This window comes from Pectinophora gossypiella, chromosome 2, assembly GCF_024362695.1.
Source record: "Pectinophora gossypiella chromosome 2, ilPecGoss1.1, whole genome shotgun sequence".
NCBI lineage: Eukaryota > Metazoa > Arthropoda > Insecta > Lepidoptera > Gelechiidae > Pectinophora > Pectinophora gossypiella.
This window is the reverse complement of record NC_065405.1, coordinates 5096304-5118710: the sequence shown is the minus strand read 5'-3', so window position 1 is coordinate 5118710 and position 22407 is coordinate 5096304. Positions and strand designations below refer to the sequence as shown.

Below are 22407 nucleotides of genomic sequence, written 5' to 3'. Positions count from 1 at the left end.
TGCCCACCGTAAGTGCAGACTTATTCGTCGGCAGACTCAAGTTTTTCATCGCTCCCGATAATCCCGCTCAACTCGGTTGCTTTCACACCTCTGTTTCCAGTCTCATTATATTTATAACGCATTAACAATAACTTTAAAAAAGCTGATTAAAAATAATTCGATGCATTTCTGAGCCCCTTTGAGGAAGGTAAACAATAAACAGTCCATTAATTTTAAACGTAAAAATGTTAAGTGTATCTAATAACAACATACAGGCAACCCCTTAAGTAAACAGAATAGCTGTACTATAACCATCTATGAGGGAATAAAGCGGGGTATATGAAGCACAGTACGAAAACAAACCGTCGATCGTTAATAGCAATGTTTATGCGACGCGAACGCTTCTAGTTCGGTGTAGTCGCGAAATGAGACACGTGGTGTGCCGACTCGATTTATGACGTCACCATGTGCTATATAACGTTCGATACTTCAGGGTTGGCAGGCCGAAGGGAAGCTTGTTTTGGATATTTCTAACGCTTATAAATTAGTTTTTGTTTACATGCTAAAATAACATTTCACGTCTTTGGAAAGTGTGAGAAGTTCACATAGTTATGATTACCGAAAAGTCCATTGCAGTTATTAATATCTATGCGTTTTTTTTTTTATATGGCACACATAGTTACAGTCGTGAAAAGTAGATAATTAAGAGTGTCATAAAACTAGACTATAACATTAAAACATAGGGGTAGGTTGCAGTAAACATAATATCAAAAAGAAGCTCTAAACTAAAACTAATAATTACGATTTTACATCGAAGTGAGAACTAGATAGCGCCAATAGTCAGATGAGAAAAGCTTACATCTCTGAATTAGCATCAAAAAATATAATCATAATCATCAGATAATTAGTTAGTTTTTTATATTAGTCAGATTAGTGATAAAATTTACACAAAAAAGGCGTTTGAACTAAACTTCATTTATCCCTGCACCTTTATTTATGTTGTATTTTGTGCGTCTAAAACTTCACGTCCAATAGTGCAAGTCCAAAACATTTCCATCAGAATTTGTTTCCAGTCATCCCTAATAGATAACTCGGCACTAGAACAGGGGAAATTAACTTTGATAGAGTTATGTGCGCCGGAGCTTCTGTGCCGAGTTACATTCCTTCTGAATTAAACAACAAACTTGCGAACTTCAAGTTAAGATAAATGGATGTCAACCCACAGTGGGGCAGTGTGGTGAATGGTAAACTACATCAACTATGAATTCTATTCTAACTCAAAATTCATAGTTCACAACGCGTATTTGCCCTTGATAGTCAAAATTTCATTTGGCAAATGTTCGTACTTAGTATATAAGTACTTTCTTTGTTTTTAATGTGATCGTACAATTCTTAATTCTTCCAAATTGGTTCGCGTAACAATAACAATACAGGCTTTAACACGATTACAATATTATTGTGTAATATATCATAAACGATTAAAGGCAAGATTTTAAAGTATTTTTTTTTAAATGCTAGAAATCTTAAAGACGTTTATAGGACGCTTTGCCTCGTGACTACTCAATTAGAACTAATAAAGAATATTTTAAATAAAAATAAAACTGCATTAGAGTTATGTAGGTAAGTCCCAGCGGAAACAATTGAACCTCTAGGTAGGTGGGACGCTATGTCAAGGAATCCGAATATCGCATTCAGTCGTGACGTTTGCTAACCGGTGCAGTCGTGGTAGCCCGCGGACCACAACACCGCAATCACAGGCCACCACGCCGCTATACTTGCCAGAGACATTGGAAATTCTAATACTACTATTTCTGAAAAGTAACAAACAGTAGAGAACCAGACATTATGAACGCAGTGACAGATGATTTCAGAAAGCAGCGAGTTTGCAAACAGCATCCCAAGTTTCCGCGCTATTTCAAAATACTACGTATACTTAGGTAGTCATAATATTACACACATTCGTCGACTAAAGTACCTGGGCTCAAAAAACCCAGAAAATGTTAATCAAGACACCCACAAAAACGCCACCCATTTCTCTCAGCATCTCGAGTGGCAAGGGCTGCGTGCGATGTGACAAACGGCAGCCCGCGCTCACACAAAAACACAGCAAGACCCCATTCGTGACGTGTTTGTAAATGTTGCGGGATTACACACAACAGCCCTCATGAATTCCCTGCCTTGTAAGTTTAAATTCAATTACAGAGTCCGACCGCGTGCGCCGCTAGACAACATTTCTCCAGCTTATCTGACTGATTACCACAATCCAAGAGGTTATCGCACGGTAGCCCTTGCACTAAAATCGATTCCTTATCAAAAACAAAACGATACGAGATTTATTTTCGTCGTTATCTGAGACCGATAACACAGTACAAATAACCATGATAGCTACTGCATTTTAATTTAGGAAAACGTCGCTCGGCAGCAGATGTGCAAACAGACAACCCGAAACCAGCTTTTCCTGAAAACTTCCATGGTTGGTCCGTGCAATTCAAATAGAAACTGTGTGCCCAGTGGAGGTGTCCAATAACAAAACACGCACACGCTTGTCAAACAGCGCTCACCAAATATTATCCGACTGCCACACTGTATTATGTCGTGGATTTGTACCAACATAAAGCTGGCACAGAAGCTAGCTCATGTTTGCTTTGGAACTTATAAAGGTTATGAGGCTCGAGACGACAAAAATATTATACAGAAGTTTGCTGGTGACGCCAACGCTATTGGAGGTGTCGTTTTACACGTTAAATAGAAGAAATATGTACAGGGTTATGTTTTAAAAATGAGTTGTAGTGTGACGAAGGCGAGGCTGCAAGAGAGCAGTTTACGGAGAGCCCTCGTGAAGGGCCCTTCAACAAAACGAGCGTCGGCGGCAGGCCGTGCTCAGCGCGTGTTTACACCTGACGAACACCTACTGGTGTCATGTGAACGAGCCTCATGAACCATAGTCGGCGTCCGCCGGCCGGTTACGCCGTCGGGAGTTTAAATTAAAACGTGTAATCGAACGCCGCAACTCCGTCCCATAAATTAGAGGCAATCGAAGAGAATCGCACGCACAACCCGGTATTATCGAGTTGGCAGCCGTTCAGAAAATAATTTAAGCCGTCCCTCCTGATGGAAATCATAAAATTTTATACGCCGTTCGTAAAGTAAACAATGGGCAAAAAGAGCAAAAGAGTAAATGGCCGGTGTAAGCGCGGCGTGCCCTCAGGTGCCCCGCAGCGCTCTCCTCATATTTTCCAACTCTACAACATAAAATTTTGAATATCATAAAGCATGAGTATTCGCCTGCAGGTGGGAATGCATTTTCAAGTAAGACGCATTTATATATATTATATAAAAAAATCTTATTCTCGATTGTCCCGTTATTTAATTTTGTAGGAACTAGGTACTAGAACACTTGAAAAATCAAGTCACACTATTTAGTGATCTGTTTTGGTATACCTGTCAGTGGAGGATATTAACGACCTAATTATACGCGTTTCCGCGGTTTCCGCCACGGGACAGTTTCCGGGCGCACAATGCGCGTCGCTCCGGTGCGCGCGATTCGATGCGCGCTAACTAAGTAACCGTAATACGATGCGCGCTCGACCAGCACCATTCACTAATCCCTAACATCCAAATACATGTTGAATTCATTCGTATTAAAATGCATCGCCTAAAAACAAGAGCTGACTACGTAACGCATGTAACACCTGCTATAAAGATAATGCGCCAATGTGGGAATGTTCAAATGGGCGTGTGATTCAAACCGAATAACAAACAAAACATATTCAATTAATTTCCCAGCCATCGTCGCAGGATAACATCTGTTTTGAATATAAAACACAACTACACGTACCAGGTCCCTTGTTAAAACCCCAATAAAAATGAGACCCACACAACTGACGTCCACAAAAAACGACACCAACAAAAACTGCCTACACGTACACACGAGGAGATCTTAAATTTTGATCTAACGACCTCAAGGATCCATTATTATTAATAACCGATGTCTAAATAAAACATACGATGGACATAAAAATATTGATGGAAAAAAGGAAGATAAGATTCTTCCAATACAAGACATTTATTAACACGGAGGAAAGGTGGATCGAGATAAAACAAACATGGCGGGCGCGCGCGCGCATATAAACATGGAGTTTATCGTGGGATGCTGTCACAACACGCGCGTCCCGGCCGCGCCGCGCCGCGCTGACGCACGGTGAAAGCTCGAGACACCCTGTAACACGACACACGAGCCGATCTTATCGGAAACTACATTTGAAGCCTACGCACGTTACGTCTTATGATATTAACATAACATAGCCTTAGATATCAATATATTGACTAACATTAACACACTTCGACGAGTGTCGCTGCTTCGGGCTCGTACTTTTGATTCAGATATCAGATTTTAAACGAGCTTACATAATGTATTAAACCAAGCCACTTCCTAAATAAGGATTGGGGATTTGGACATGTACAAAGTAAGAAAAAACGTAAAACCACTTTTCTAAACTATCATCACCACAAGACAGAAACCTATTAACCTCGTAACAAGGCTATTCGAACGTAACAAGGTACTAATACGGCGGAGCGGGCGGCGCAGCGTTTATCAACAGAGCAAAACAACAAAGAAAGCAGTCGTGATCTCCATCACTGATCCATCATCGCCGACTGCCGAGATGGATTGCTCGCATTATCCGACGAGCGCGAGCAGACAACCGGCGCAGTTTGAATTACTCCTGATCTGTCCGAGTCACTCTACCTCGTTCCATTTCAATTTCTCGCGGAACGAATAACTAACAAGCTACGCTTATTCCACAAAATCACCTTGTTATACAAACATTACAGAGTATATCATGACGAGGAATCTCTCAAACAGGTGATTTACTGTAGGTGGTTCTTGTATGAAAGCTAGATGGCAGAGATATGAAAAACAATGGCTCGTTATGAAAACAAGATTCCGCGAATTTCGAACTCCACCCACTATTAAAAATTTAATTCTCATCTCAACGCTGAGCTTACAACGACCACTCATACATATGCAAGCAATTATTTTGCCTAACGCTGTATTTTAATTATCGAACCGTGGATTATGAATTTATGAATGAGTTAATTGATATTATGAGCTGGGAACGGAGGGCGAGGGCGCAGTCGCGGGAGATATAACCACAACTTCATAATAACAGCGCGCCGTGTCTATAAATCAGAATTAAAGACTCTAACCAGATATATTCACTTTTCGGCGTCGATTAAAGTTGGGCCGAAAACAAACAGGACCTTGGTCAGGCCACGCCCCTCCTTTTTTTAAGGCCTGCGGGCGAGGCTGGGGTATTATTCCACCTGGCTGCTACCCATTACAATTAGACAGGCTACTTTTGTATTATAGTTGCTACCGGCTCCGCAAGATAAAGGCCGAACGGCACGACACACGAACTGTTTTGTTCTTTTAATGCCGTTAAAAGTCCCCTAAGTCACGACACGAGGAGTCGGAAAATAAAAACCGCATTTGCACCACGCGATGCAAAACTACGATCAGTTAAAACGGTAGAATCGAATAAGTAAACGGCGAGAGCGACCAAAATAAAAATCAAATAAACACCGAAGGAATAAAATGTGAAACGCGTTGGTTTTAAACGAACGGATAAAATAAACATCCTTGCGAAGAAAAGAAACGGATTTTATGAAGTCACTAATGAGGTAGCGTGTAGAGCAGCGTGTCTGGTCCCTAATGAATTATCTGATGTCCTAACGTCGGGAGCAGCTACGAGAGATCGACCCGAACTCTCCTGAAACTAAACCGCACAATCCTGTATTAGTTAAAGTTCGGCGTACCACAGGGTATAAAGATTTACTCGTATGTACAGTCAATATTAATGTTTCGCGCGAACACGCTACACGGTGGGAAGGAACTTGACGTGCTGGTAAATAAAAATATAACGCAATAAAGAATAAAGTAAACATTTCCAGTCAGTATCTTCGTAAATATTTCCGAGTCGAAATTGAATTTACATTTGTAGGAGTAAAATGTGTGTGCGGCGCCCACACTTCGCTTCAAGTGGAATTCTCCTTTATTACCTTCGACACCTCTCGGCGCCAAATAAATGTACCTTCCACTATATACTCGTACGTACTAGAAATAAAATATATTTTTTCTGCAGATAATAAATTCTAAAACCTCGTCAGATGTAAAGCCTGAATAAAATTGCAGCTGCGCATTCTTCTATTGACTTTTATTGCGCATTATTTGCATAGATTTGTGCGCTATTCTTTCATCGCAGGTAAAAACGTGACTGCTGAGCACAATTGAGCATTTTCCCTGATCACGACTGCGGTGAGATGCAATCGTAGCGCAGTGGGACACTCATGGTAATGTGAGCACGGATCCAGATGCCATCAGCCAACACAATTAACCTAACAACCCTGTACGCTTCGTTAGCCTTAACGGTCAGTCGATCTAAGTTGCGTTTAACAAACTAAGCTTTTGCATTTCCAAATTGTTTTTTGGTCGCGGATCCGTTTAAGTTTTGTTTCTCTAAAATTGTTAACTAAAACCGTGTTATTTTCACTCCGAAACGAAAACATAAATCAATCGGTTAACATACGACGACGGTACGGTTTTGACAGCGATGTGCTCAAGAAATGACGCGAGGTAGTTCAGGCAATCGTTAACGCTTAAAAATCCACACGCGGTCGTAACGAGCCGAGTTACGAGCGGTTAAATAAACGCAGCCTCCCATTAATACGATTGGTACCCGGACGGCGTTAACTGAGACAAAAATAAGTTACTCCGTCCGCTCGAGTTAATGCACCGCTCTACGGAATAAACCCGACTCAAATTATATTTGAACAACAGCAAAATTCTTTTAACTCAGCACCTCACTATGGTGTTTGTTTGATAAGTCTGGCGCAATGACCACATACAGCATGTAATAACGACCTCAGTGGAGCGAACAAATATTGGCTGACGAGCACCTCCGAACGGATTCAACCAATATTTGTACTGTACGACTGCTTCCCAAAAGTGTATTTTCTTTTTCAACGACTTCTACCGTTCGACGCTCGCGAGGGTGTCACGATGTTTGCCTAACCAAGACTTCACAGAAAAGCAAACACTAATCCACCTTACTGCCACGAAACGTGATTAAATTTCAAATTAACGATCAAGGTGAAGATTCTATCCATTAATTTCAAGAAATTCACGCGGTTCTCTTTAACGGCCACCATAAAAAAGAGAAAAATAATTTTAGGTGTCGCTTTAACACTATATTTCAAGAAACTTGACACCGCATAATACGTTTCATATCACAACCGGTCCCGCGGTCACATTGACCACAAAATACATAAACATTTCAATTGAAATATTTTGTATACAAAAGACCCGGTTGGGAAATCCGAATGAGAAGTAAATTTGGTCTTATGTAAACAAAACGACGCTATACAATAGGCGGGATCATTCTCCGGGGAAACGAGTGACAAATTTGTGTGTGTTTTATCGATTTGGAAGTGACTTAACAGTATCTAGTCGCTAGGAGCAGCTCAGGGACGCATCACAATAACCCTTATTGGGATTCAGAATGTAAATTTTGGGGCATGCGGGTTCTCGGAGCGACCCGCGCGGCGGGAGGCCGGCGAGTCCCGGCCTAACGCCATGCTGCGAAACATACGAATTCACTTCCAAGACTTGTACAGCTTTAGACCTCAATCAATACACGTCATCCGAAAACAAAGATTTTGTCTGACAATTGAAAAACGCGGCAATGTTACCCAACACCCACAGGGCCACACTGGGCGCAGTAAACATAGCCCACACATTATCCACATAATGCGACATCCTGCACGAAGATAACAAAAATACTGCAAATACTAAATTCATGCTGTGAGCAACGATCATGGTGGTCGTGACATCGATAAGCAAAAGAATTCGGGCTTATCTGTGCGAAGTGAGTTACAGTGACATTTTAAATCCTCTCAATTGTCCCAAACAAAAGGTGCTAATGGACTTCGTGTCCCTTGTTAGTAAAACAAGGAAGTAGGTATATATGTCATCGAAAATATGACCTTTACATTGCACATGGTGAAAACATCACGTAGAGGTACAATTTTATCCACATAACAATAAAACTTGGCATACAAATGGTAGTAAAACGAGTTATTCTATGGCCATTGTTATACGTTTCCAGAAAACCACGGCTGCACCCATCTTCAATTCAATCCATAAGCACGATTGCATTAGCAGTAAACTTTACAGGAACATATAAATCCTGGGACAGTCGCCGTCACCATCGACAATAAAACGTAAGTAGGCATTCGTCAATCCCACGGCGACGGTGGCCAATAAAATGTTATTATTTAGGAGCTCATAACTGGCAAGATTTACTGATCATAAAACAAGTTGACCGCATCACCTTCCAGCTATTCTGTAGTGGCGGGTAATCCTGGCTTCAAGTGGGACGAACGATCGTTGACCAAGTCTGGAGCGCATGATGGATACGTTCGAGTGGCAGCCATATCCGGTGCAAGCAAATTTAACTACGAATAGCCTTGTTTATTCAGGGGTGCAGTGAACCATTAAAACGCAGTCGAGTCGTAACTACGTCGACCGCGTTAAATTCTTCAATACTATCATAATGCTCAACGTAATTGCTTTCTTACGAACGCATAAAAATCTGAGTGGCAGTTCAATACTTATTCCAGTTTTAAATTTAACCATGACGGTATTAAAGGGAACAATTACTGATCACGTGTGTTTACGTTACGCCCTATGACATTAATTACGCACCTAAACCATGCATAAATGCAAAGTAATAAAATTGGTTCCCCTTTTTTTTATTAAATGTCAAAACTTCGATCGTATACGGTCATAAAGGTTCATTACAAAAGGACTCGTGGCAAAAAGTGAAGTATTGTCGCGACCCTATTGATTAATTTGTTTCGCCATTAGAATTCTCTTCATGGGCTCCAAAAACGTCCCAGTGGAGAGCATCGCAGTCGAATTTCGGGACATTATTTATGGCGTACCATTCTCTCCAAAGGACTGTATGATTTACAGCCACCAGCACAAAAGCCACTACCTTATTATGACGTGCTGGCCCGCGCATTGTGCCACCATATTTATTCGTCCGATTGTATGCGACGTTTGTTTATTTTTGGTCCTTCTCAGCAAATACTGTATTGTTACAATCTCCAACGCAATTGAGTTCTGCCATATTTCACGGTGCCTAATTATGGCAATGTCGATGTAAATGTTTTGCCAACAAGACATATTCACGGCTTTTTACGACAAATTTAGGTCGTCCCACTCCCACTGTTTCGACTTGAGCGTGTTAAAATCTGAGAAAACGGGTTACATGAGAATGTATCAACCAACAAAGAGATTTGATCCGAGAAAGTACTTACTTATCGAGTTGTTAACAAGGGAAAGAATGGCATTTTATAATGATAGTATCGTGTTTAGGACCGATTAGCACCCGATGGTGGCTAAGTAGCAACGTATACAGACGGGAGGTTGAGAGCCGGACCTGGCGATGCTGACGCCACCGGTGTTTGCGTAGGGAGCGCTCCCGGGCCGTGTGTGTGGTCCTGTATGTATTGTAAGCAGCCGAAGCATCCATTATAAACATTGATGCAAAAGTTCGTCTCCTGTCTGTTACGCTCAACACGAAAGCTTCAAAAACGTAGGTATATGATCCTCACCCCTTTAACCGCGAACAAGTGTCCCAACGACTGTAGTCTCTTAAATGAAACGACGTGTGAAACTTTACAGACTTAATGTTTCCTCGCAACGGCTCTAAGTGCATTTAACAATTTAGATAATGTTCGAGAAGTGCGAATGCATTGCGCACGTCTTATAACATTACCGGGCTTTTAGTAGCTGTGTCTCTCGCGAAGAATAACAGCTTTGATTCGTTGGGTAATGTCCATGAAACTCGCATAATGGTTTATTACGCACATTTATTCACACATTTTCTCTTAACGTTGCGAGGTCGCGTGGCGCGCTTCCCATCCCATTCAATTATGGCGCGCTCTAAACAAAATTGTCACACGACATCATCCCTAATGGGACAACTCTGAGCTTTGAATAAACACGGGAGATATATAAAATAGTGGTCGTGTGCCGACACAACAGGAGATCTAATATTGTTGTGCGTTGCGGCCGGTGTCGCGCTGCGAGATGCTTCATGGATTATTAAATTGCCCATTAAACCATGGACGTGGGATTTGGGGATCGAGTACCGTTCTGGAGAAGTACATTCTAATTATCAAAACAAGCACATTCCTCAAAGGTAACGTTGAAAAACAAAGCAATGTCGCTGAGCTAAACATAACGAGCGTCTACGTCTGGCGATGGCGGTCTGCTATTTAAAGTTCGTAGTATACCTACGCTACGCATCATCGATCATGGTCGGGCTGTCAAGTTTAAACTGAGCTTAAACTGAGCTCCGACTGACTCGTCAGCGGTGGCAGGTGATGGACGCGCCGTGACGCCTGTCTGCCCCCCTCCCCCCGCCGTCACTGAGGAGGGTTCGACCACGTCTGACCGCTTGCCCCCTGTTCCGTTGAGATTTACCAAAACACCTGACACGGATGACCTACGAAATTTAATACACGAACAACCTAATTTGTCGCGTCAAACTGAGAATCAAAGCATTCCAACATAATTTTTTGTTAGACTAAAAGCTAAAGTCCGTTAACGATATTGGAGGAGGAAGCGTGGGCCGTTGCATCTCGTTTCGAGATCTTTTTTTCCTGGGCATTGTCTCGGCGCCAGAGATTCCCAATGCGCCGTCCCAACGGGAGTGTCCGCCTCTCCAAGTGATTATTTCTTTGACACCTTACTTATTGGAAAGAGCTATATTCTGCTACGACATTCTATTATTGTCTCAACGGAGTCGTAAATGTAATCGCATTTTTCCTCGTACTTTTTTTATCACATTTTTCCGCGTATTATTCAACAGAATAATGTACATTATGCCCTGCATCTTATAAAGACAACTACAACAAGGTAACGCACGTGTAACTTCACTACATTGCCAGTCGCACAGAGAACGCAATGATGCACTATTCTAATTTATTCTCACGTCAAATCGGCATAACAAAAGTTTGGGAAGCGCACAAAAACCGGTGACATATGCGCGCGCGCAGGCACCGCTGATCGATCGAAGCTTTTTGTCGCGCTGACATCTCCATCCATTCCCGGCAAATTGCTGCGACGGGAACAAAACCCTTGTCGACCAAGGTGTGATTGAGAACCTTCACAAGCGCACTCGTTATTTTGAATATGGACAACTATCGATCACAAATACAAGGTGATTTTAAAAGTCGAACGTGAAAGCTTCAGAGCCTCGGGTCGTACTTTGATGTATCGCTTGTTCAGTTCGTCTAGTTCCCACTCTCATGCATCAAAATCTTTCATTGTCAATCTGAGAGGAAATTTTGTCTCAGGTTACATTCTGATGGATGGGATAGAAAGTCGAACCACACCATTATTCCTATAAAAGTGTTCAGTTACGCAAGTTTATCAGGAACTATCACAGAATAAAAAAACTAAATTGTTGGAATAGCGATTCAAATATCGTTTAAAGAAGCGATTAAGCAAACAGGAAGCCCTTGTTAAATATAAGCTGGATCATTATAAGAACATCTAAAGGATCGGAATTCCTGCCCAATTTGCGTTGTGACACAATCGCTTAACAAACAAATTGGCTGTATGGCGTCTGTCCTTTACTCGTGGCTCGGTCGCTTTCGCGTTATTTATAAAACATCTATTTATTCAGCTGTGTGACCTGGTTCTGGCAACGTGTCATTGTGCCGGCGATACAACCCAGACCATGTCCATGTTATAATGTAATCGTGTTATACACGATGTTTACAAATTCCTGTACCCTTATTTAATAAAGTGCAAGTCACTACAGATTAGGTAATGTATTAGGTGACACTCTTATTCGCCTCTATCATCAAGTATTATTTATACATTCCTGTTATAATGTTTCAGAATTCCTTATGAGAGTTATAATAATTTGTGTAACCAGCCTTACCATAGAAAAGTAATAATTATCTTGTTATGATGCATACAACCTGTCTAATTAAGTTAGCAGATGATGACAAATTCCTTCGCCCATATATGCAATATCGATTAATAATTCATGAAACCTCGCATATCCCAAACTCTAGCCAAGATGAGATTAAAATATTACAGCGGACAAAAAGTAGCATATGCTATGACGACCAAGTATGGTCCTAAAACAAGTATAGCATATTCACTATGGCGTGCAACAAAAAGGGTAAAAACTTGCAAACAACATATGCCGAGAAAACGAGCAGTTGCAGAGAAAAAAAAACATGGAATTTTCTATCTCCTTATCGAAAACGATCAGACCGCGGTGGCTTGACTGATTACTACACAAAGCCAACAATAACATGTAATACCCGCATCTCGAAGGAGCTATTATCGTACGAGAAAAAAGTAAAAGAGTTTCGGAACGTACTTCGGAGAAATTTCTTTTCATGTAAACGTATGGAGGCAATCTACCCGAGCGACGATATCGCTCTTGAAAGAGAAATGGGTGGAAGTTGGTTCCAAATGTGAATGCTTTTTGCTAGATTTATCTAGACATTTTCGATCCCTAAGATATGAGAATAGTGTTCGAGAAAAATATTCCTAAGGCGATATGCTCGCTACAGTGCGTTTATTGTGTATTTTTCCTAATATAGTAGTTAATATATGACTACTACATAATATATACCTACCACATAAGGTAAGCTCAAGACAATATTCCCTATGAAGGACTTTCCAGGGTACATTCCTCAAAAACAATACAGATGACGCTGTAAAGATTTTTCTTCGTTTAACCTTCTAATTTCATGGATAACAGTCATGCATTTTTTATTTTTGTTTTGGGTTTAAATGATGACCCTTGTTATTACACCCACTTACATCTTCCACCCATTATTACTCTGATCACAATAAAGAGAACCAATATAGGTAGCGACATAATTCTTTCTATACATAATGTGATCCAAATATCAAGTAACAATTATTTTTATACATACTTCTGCCATTACATTGTATTTTTGTGTAATTAAGTACTCGTAGTTATCACGTTCAATCTCGACAGGGCCATCTATATTATTTTCGGGGAACGTAGACTCGAAAGTTCCTGATGAAATAAAGTAAGTAAAAAAGTATCAGCTAGGAATATTAATCTGCATTGCATCGGACAGCTCCGATGCTCCAACTCCGTTTATAAGGTCCCTTTACCTATTTAGTCCGTAGCAAGACGATCTAGAAAAAGTTCTTGTAACCATTGCCATTGCAAACGAGAAAGTCTTGTAAGCCCAGTTTTTATAGTAATATGAAGTAACGCGTAAGATTCTAAGTATTATCGAGCACACAAGTCGTTTTCTAGGAACATATCAATATGCAAGTGGAATTAGAAAAAGCTCATTAACAGTTCAAGTAGGTTTTACAAAGAAAACTTATCTATAGCCCGAAGGAACTGCTCAAGTTAGTTGTTAATTGAATTGAGTTTGAAAAAGTCTGCTGCTGAGTGGAGGTTTGTAAACTACAAACTACCGACCTCCGAAACATGATTACATCTTTAATTAAAGCAAAATTCGAAGCTTAGTTTTATAGAACAAAATAAAGTAGCAATCCTCAACAGACGAACATCATTTGCTTAGAAAATCCAAGCATTAAACTCTAGCTCAATATGTCTGCAAGTACACTATTTATTGCCTCCCTATCCAGGGATAGAAATTCTTCATAAATTTAGCATTTGAAAGTGGTATTTACCCTGGCAGTGACGCTTGGCGGTCGTGCACGTACAATCGCGATCAGAGGCGGCGACCAGAAAAACTATTCGATCCCCATTATCACACCTTAATGGATTCCCGCGCCAAACCGATCGCCGCCATGATTACTGGACTGGTTGGACTAGCTAACCACTGCTTTTTACGATGACTGATAGGCAAAACTACGAAAAAAATATGCGCAAAGCTTTTTTATATGTCAATGTAAAAATATGTATGTGTAAATATGTGTGTGTGTGTGTGTGTGTGTATGTGTGTGTAATGTATGTGTTGTCTTTGATTACTTGTGGCTCTGCCCACCCCATTAGGGATTACGGGCGTGAGTTTATGTATGTATGTGTATGTATGTAAAAATAAATATCTGCCAATATTTATTTTTTCGACCCAAGTTTCAAGCCAAAGTAACCAGTTTTTCAAAACCCAATAAAAATTTCGTATCCCTATCCAGTTATGGAAAAGCCAACAAAATAATGGCAAGTGTCCGACAACTTCCAGTGAATCCAGTCGGAAATAATGCAAACAAACTTTTTATTTTCATGAAAAATGCATGAAAAGCGCCAGTTATGAACAGGATGAGGCGCTACTTTTTATTGTTAATTTAACGTCATACCAACGTCGTGATAAATGCGCGATGAACGTAATGAACGACAACTGTCAATTCAATAACTCAACGACAATGACGAGGCATTAATGTTGTATGAGTTGTATGGAGCACTCAGCGGCGCCGGCTCTCAGTAATTGAAAATAACGAGTTGCATATTCATGTAACGCGCATAGTAATCCTCTAACGCCTGCAGCGCTGCCTGATGCATACACGCCTAATCCCGTTTCTGCAAACTGCATCTGCTTGCCTCAAGTGCTCGCGAATGCAAATACAATGTGCCTTGAAATACTCTATTTTGGAATAAAAAGCGCTCGTTTCTGCTGACAAAGAAATTGACTCGGCGAAAACGTAATTTTAATTAAACGCTTTTATTCTCATCACGGCCAGATCGTGTCCCGGCTTAGTCGGCACCTGCCCGCGGTTGACACATCACACCCCCACGGATTAAAAACTGTGCTGTATCCAACCGCCCGTGAAATTAAATTTATTTAGGGCCACTCCACGTCATCCAGCGTATCAACGCTATTTACATAAAGAATAGTTTCGAGAAGGACGCGAGCCCATATTTATATAGCGCCGTCGTTGGCTGTTTATTGAAATATTTCATTGTTAATTCTCTAAACGAGACGCCTCTGTTTAGGAGGGGACGAGATCCGAATGGCACGATGAATGCAGCATTAATACTATTTATTAAAATAACAATAATTCTATTTTGGGGCGCTTTTATTATTCCATTCCCATTCCTATGACTTGGTTATGAAAAAGTTATCTGAAGACACGTCAGGCTGGCCGGATGCTATGGATAAGCCATGGAACAGGACAATTTACACGTAGGTGAGTGAGGTGCAGAGAACCGATAATGTTGGCATAGGTCTGAGAAAAAATAAGATCGCCCTTTAAGATAACGAGGAGATAGCACGCCGGAAACGTGACGGTGAAAAAACATCAAGTCATTTTTGGAAATGTCAAAATTTAAATATAACTTGAGTGTCCGTACGTGTCTGTATTTAACGATGCAGGTACGGTAACCGTGTGAAGAGGTTACGATGTCTAGACGAAACCCTACACGTTGTTCAAGTATCATATTACCCAAGTTAGATTTTTACGTTATTTTTTCACCGACCGCAGTTCTAGCCAAGTAACTCAAGACAACAGAAGAAGATCTCCTTACCAACGGATGCTGTTAGTTTTTTTACTTGTTTCATAACACAGCTAATAGATAGGTAATTTTGAAACTGTACCAAGGTTACCAATGGAAGCAATTTGCTAAAAATTACAAAGGTTTCTTAAAATGCTATTGGAGCAATCATGCGGAGGTAATGGAAATATAATTCTATTGCGTTTTGCGGTAGCCGATTGTATCGGAGTGTTCACGTTTTGTTAGAAAGTACTGGAAGGTTTATCTGAGGTGGGTATCAAGGAAACAACGAGTCTGCGCCTACGCTGTCGTGTGGCTGTTCGTGGAACAATGCGCCAGCGCACCTTAGTCACAAGTTTTAAGGAATTACGTTTTGGTACAATTTGTAAGTGTAATGCGGAAGCATTAAAAAAATAACTAAGCAAAGTTAATTCGATTACAGATACAGTATAAGATTTTTAAGTTCAACTTTTTCGACCTCTTAAAAGCTAAATATTGTACACAATACAAATAATCAATAAGACAAAGTTGTAAAGTTGGCGAACTAAAGTCTGTTTTGGAGCAAGTTTAGACGCTGCGGCAGCACCTTAGACCACTGCATAGCATAAAGAATTCAGATGAGCGATAGCGGTTAGCCATAAACCAAGCTGTCGTCCGACACCGCCCAGCGCCCGCGCCGCTCCTTACCCCGGGATAAGGAGACGTACACCACATTGCGGTTTGGACGTTATCACTCCACGAACCCATGGTTTATGGCCTCCGCGAGTGTTGATTGCAAGGGCGGATAGAAAATTTGAAAAATGAATTGCGAGGAAGGTAATTAAAACTGGGAATGAACAGAGCGAGCTCGTTAAAGTGATTTAGGCTTTGTTTTTTATTATTAGTGTTTAGAGGAACCGCCCGAGTGTATGGGGTAGAGTGTTGTGTGTAAGTGAATAACTGAGTCACACGTATTCACAATAAGTTCTACTTGCAATATGAACCTGCTATTCCAAAGTTGAGGCAACATAATGTATATACATATGTAGATTAATAATGTACAAATTTTATAGCAGAACAGTTTGATAGGTATATTACGCTTATTTGCTTTTATTGACAAGTGGGCGTGCCTATAACACGGCTAATTTCCATAAAGTGGTCGGTAAATATTGAAAGATTTCGCGATATATAGTTAGTTACCTCATCTAAAACGGAATAAAATTCTCGTCGCGGCGTCGGAATTCACGCTTTTAGGCGTCGGGTTTATTGGTTTGCCTCCATAGACCCTCAATAAATGTCATCTGAAATAAATTACATACGTATTTGTGGTCGGCTGGTCCCGCTGAGTCGATCGAGCGAATGATACGCCTCGTAGACTCATGGAAATAAAGATAACGGACTGAGATGTTAGATATGTTAATTTTTATAGTACAGTCAATACTATCCAAATTATTAGAAATTTGTTATCACAGAATCATGTGGGACGTAAGCTTTTGAGCTTAATTGTAAACTTTATATCGAAATAATCTTAAAGCCATAGACATGTGGAAACAAAATTGCATCCTATTCAAATTATGCTGGTTTATTCAATGTATAAATTGTCGCATAAGGACGAGGCAAAGTCCCGTTTGCTCCTTTGAATTGTATTCATTATCATTCTAATTTTTAAGCAAGAACAAGAGGTGAAGAGTAGACTGGTTGACAAGGACGGATAGTAGTCTATGGATGGTGTCTGTAAGGGACAATGAAAGCGAGACAAAAAGTGCGCTTTTTGTCCGTCGTCATCGCTAAGCCTATTACGGGTACCTGCGCGGGCGCACAAGCCCTTGTAAATCTGTCACTTCGGCTCACGCTCAAAGCACACTTGACGAGCAGTGAGGTTTTAGTTGTGACGGGCGACTAATTAAATCTCTGGGATTAGGTTTCTTAGAAAATAGGACAGTCATCAAGATGGTTAATCGGGTGATTAAAATTAGTTTCAAGAAAAAAAATGTGCTTTTTTTCTTCTCCAAGAATGAAACCGTTAAGAATATCTGTAGATAATACACCTATTATGTATAGTAAGTATAATTGTACCATATATTATATTCTCGTTGTGTCCACTTATGTGCCGTTTCCGGGAATATTACCACTTTGAAAATAAAAACTTTGAAAATGTTCCCTTATTATTAATCTTTAGGCAGATAAGACCAGAGTACAAGAAAGAAGAATATGAAAAAGAAAAGCACCCACTTTACTTACTATCAAAGACTATTGACAACGGGAACATTCCCACTTTAGGAACATTAGCTACCTACATAACGCTACCTAATTTATACTGTAAAGCTGTTAGGTACAATAGTTTTTGATTTTATTCATCATCATAAATTTAAGAGCCACGCTCTTGTCGGTGTAGCATTTTCCATTCCAGTCTATCAAAGGCCAATTCCTTGACATCCCTATAAGACACGACGTTAACCTTTTGATTTTGTTTTTGTTTTTACATAAATGTGTGACAGCATTGGGTACCTACCTATTTATTTCCCGGCTGTGGCGAACCAAAAACCTACAGATAGAATCGAATAAGCTTATAAGTACCTCCCTACCTGAACACTGAAACTCTATGAAAAGTGGATTTCTTATTAACTAAAATGTAACACACATACCTACCTATGCGCTTTGATTGAGTTTGGGGCTTACGCTATTATCATAACATGACCAAACATTAGTCATAGATAAATTAGACTTTTATCTAGCATCTAATCTAATAGCCGAAAAATCAAATCAAACTTATCGCGTTCGATAAGATTTAACGTAAAATAGCCAATAGGCAGGTAGGTGTTGTGGGTTTCTAGGAAAAGCACACAGCAGGGCACATTTTGAGAAGGACATTAAAAAAAAGCTTTGTCACCAAGTGATAAAGGATTCTACACAATATCGAGCGAGCGAGTCACATTCATATTGTTTGAATTTAAATGCTTTATTTTGGCAGCTGAAATATCTGTGAAATCAGATTAAGTGCAGATAATAAAATAGTTTTACGCAGTTTATAGGTAAATAGTAGGTAGGTACCTATCTATGTGTGAGCTTTTTTAATTGGTAGGTGAGTAGGCAGGAAGGCATTCCTGGCGTGGAATAAGGTGAATTGAGTTAGTTACACTATAGGAAAATCTAAATCTATGTTGCATGCTGCTTATTCACCAGATTAAGTCGTTGAAGCAGACGTCATTTCCAAAATGATGGATCAATTAGGTACCTATTAGTAAAATTACCTAGCTAACCTACCCTAACATACCTACCTAGTCTAGTTCAAAATTATCTAGTAGGTATCTAGGTAGGTAGGTAGATACCTAGGTAGGTATAATAGGAAGGTAGGATAGGTTAACCTACCTATTTAGGTAATTCACCTACGATTACAAGCTAATCATAATTAGGTAGGTAGGTATGTACTACCTATTATAAATATTCGTATAAAGTAGGTAATGTAGGAGATAGGTACCTTCCTGCCACGTAATGGTCCTTAATAGGTAGGTAGTGCAGATTAATGTAATAATTTGAATCAACTTTCGCTTATCGTTATCAACTATCTTTGAGCTCTCTAATCAACAGGGAGATAGCCTTCCAAATACGGATTAGAGGATAACCAGATGCCACGATTCGTTTAACACGTAATGTTGGAATCTTAATAAAGCCCCTACAGGATTACATGGATAAGACAAGACGTAACGATAAGAAAATCCATGGTCAACTGTGTTTATAAACTTTTAAGTAACATTTCCTTGTTTCATCCTAGCATGAGTTAGGAAGTTATCAACAAAATAATGTTCCGAACACTCACCCAAAAGTCTCCAGACTTCAGCACTGCTCAGGTAAACATTGAGGTGTGCCAGGCACGCCGGCAGCAGGCACACGAAAAATAACCACTTCATCTTCACGTCTCCAGGGCCTTCCTACGTTAAATACAGGTAAAGGTCCTCATCAGTCCCAAGTGTTCAATAACAACACATTTGTTTCACATTTTAAACCACCGTCCGACGAATCTGAGTTCTCACCGATACACAAGATTACACACTCGAATATAACGTACAAATTCACAAGAAATCACGATCAAACGAAAGAATTTGCGAGCAAATATACTAAAGTTTTATGCTTTATTCATAAATAGATGTACTAGTTTAGTTATCTCAATGTTTTCTGTTTATAAACATTGATAATCACAACGTTACTTCACGAAAGAAAGCGACACAACCACCCTACGGCGCGCTTTCCGTCAAACTGGTTTCACGCTTGTGTGCGTGAATGAATGAGCACCAAAGATGAGCACCTTACACTAGTACTACTCCCTGCCGCACCGCCTGTCTGCTGCTTTTTTTGATGCCGAGTTTTGAGTTTGTTACCCGCAGAGAAAATACTACATGTTGCCACTAGATGGCAGTATACTAAATATAAAATAATGATCTAGGTATACAATTTTCTAAAATAAATCAGGCTACTTATAGAAAAAAAAACTAAACTTATTCTTCCACAGGTATTCCATTTATTTAATAATAAAAAATAAAATAAATTCAATAATTGAGCCAAAATATCTAACCTAATACTTATAACAACTTAATATAGGTATCTAATTATTATTATTTACATACAGAAGTCAAAGTCATAGGTACAGAGTCAGTCATAAAACTCAGACCCTATTTTTTATCTATCTATTGAATCTAACAGGCGTGTAAACAGATGCTATCAAAGTCAACTAGTTTGTCATCTCATCACTTAGGTGACTGGGAAAATACTTGCGATGGACCTTTTTTTGATGTGACGTAAGTAGGTACCTATTGGTGCTAATTCCTGTAAATACCATCTAATTTTATTTTAAGTTATATCTGTCATTTTCTTATCCGCCGAAAAAAAAAGGGACGGGTAATCGACAAGCATAAAATTTATGGAACACACGTCAATTTTAAGCACAAATCTAAACCAACCGTCTAAAAATTTTACATCCGTCAATAACCCGACACAGTTAAGTAGACAGCACGTCAAACGGAATGCATACCAGCGACGTACCTTTTGATTCGCCCGGGTTATTCATTCATTTACTCATTCTTCCTAAAATTAAGTGCTGTGAATCATCCGTCCCTTTCCTTTTCGACGGATACGAAAATGACGGATATAACCTAAAATAAAATTAGGCGGTGTCTGCAGGAATCAGGGCCATTGTAGATTTGCCGCAGATAGCATCAACTACTTGGCCGGATAAATGGGAGCACTGAGGGCTCTCACCCGTATTGAGATCGACCTGTTACTTATGTGAACTAAGAAATCTGAAAGAAGACATCATGTGGCTATGAGGATATTATGCCAAAAAAGAAAACCAGTTTACACTTACATAACAAACAAAGAAATCAACGCATCCAAGTCCTTTTATAATCGCTTTGTTAACATAGTATTATGTCCTCACTTGCAACAAAATGTAGATAAATATACCTAGCTACTTATGTATAAGAACAAAGTATCTACTAACGTCCTACCTGATTCTTATTTTAATTTAAATCTTATAGGAATCCAAAGTGTCTAATTAGACTGAGTTATTTCTATTATGCAATTCAAATTATCCAGTCCAGACGGTCTCTGGAGTACGATAATTTCCTAACGTTAGATATAATTACGGCAACAAGATTGGACAGCGGAGATGTTGGGCAACGTGCTTGTTTGTTCTAAGGGGAATTTCAGACTAAATTATAGGCTCGAGGTTTTCTTTGCCCGCCCTGAACCTCACGCACGCTCCAATGCTGCTACTACGCTTAAATTAATCAATTGGCTGGGCTACCAGTACAATGCTACATAAATAAATGTATTATGGTTGTAGATAGGTTTGTAAAAGGTACATACTAGTGATGTGCCGGATCGTTAAATATGTATATCCGCGGATACGGATCTGAATACGGATATTTAGTGTAAAGATCCGCGGATACGGATCTTTATTTTCTTAAAAAAAAAGATTAAAGTTTTAGTTATTTCATTGTTATAAAAGTGATATTTTATCTTGCTTTCATTATAAAGATCTATCTATCTAAATTTTTGCAATAAGGTGCCAAATATTTGATTTTGAGAAATAAAAACAATCTGAGTGGAATTTTATAGTTTTTTATTTAATAATTCTACTTAATCACCTGAAAAAGATCCGTAAAAGATCCGCGTGAAAAGTAACGGACACGGATACATAAACGGATTTTTCTTTTATCTCGGATATCCGCGGATACGGATATTTGGAACATCACTAGTACATACCTAGAAGTGTAATATTTTTTTACTTAGGTACAATAACAGAAAACAACCATTGACAATGCCTATTTACATGAAAAGGCTGCGATTCATTTTTAATTCACACAGACTAACCGAGTCGCGTTATAAGGGTTCCTTTTTACCAATTTGGTACCGAACACTAAAAACCAGTAAGATAATAAGGATCCGTATGATCCCTGACAATCCCTGTGCATGCGTGATCCGTAGTTCGGAAATTGTATACTATCGCCATCTATCAATATAAATCAAAAGTTCCTTTGACTGACACATACTGTCATGGCGTACGAACATCCACCGTTAGCTTTTATCGACGGCTACTAGATGGCGTTCTACGGCAGTAAATATATTTTTATAGATTTAGGCAAATAAAATACGTACATGTTACTATTGTTATAATTATTCGTTACGATTACAAATTTAATATAATTATTAGATTTGTATTTACCATTAATTAAATAAAATTTTATTTATATCATACAATTTTGATCCAATGCATAATTTCAACACATAATGCATGTCTTCGGTAGTATAGTGGTCAGTATCCCCGCCTGTCACGCGGGAGACCGGGGTTCGATTCCCCGCCGGAGAGAACACTTTTTTGCTCTTTATTTTTTGAACATCGAATATTGTGAATTAT

General features: G+C 39.5%; 1 protein-coding gene and 1 non-coding gene across 3 annotated transcripts in view; one reads left to right on the top strand and one right to left on the bottom strand.

Annotated features, from left to right (window-relative positions):
* The window catches only part of LOC126372100 (tyrosine-protein kinase Drl), a 41969-nt gene extending 22216 nt beyond the window's left edge, over window positions 1-19753 (bottom strand). For both annotated transcript variants that reach the window (XM_050017652.1, XM_050017662.1), the window contains exon 1: window positions 19312-19753. In XM_050017652.1, coding sequence (XP_049873609.1) covers window positions 19312-19402 — 91 coding nt within the window. In that variant the 5' untranslated portion in view covers window positions 19403-19753. The remainder of the gene's footprint in view (window positions 1-19311) is intronic.
* A 2534-nt stretch (window positions 19754-22287) lies between these two features.
* Window positions 22288-22359, top strand: Trnad-guc (transfer RNA aspartic acid (anticodon GUC)). The gene has a single exon. It is a non-coding gene; the product is annotated as a tRNA-Asp (tRNA).
* Window positions 22360-22407: the final 48 nt, after the last annotated feature.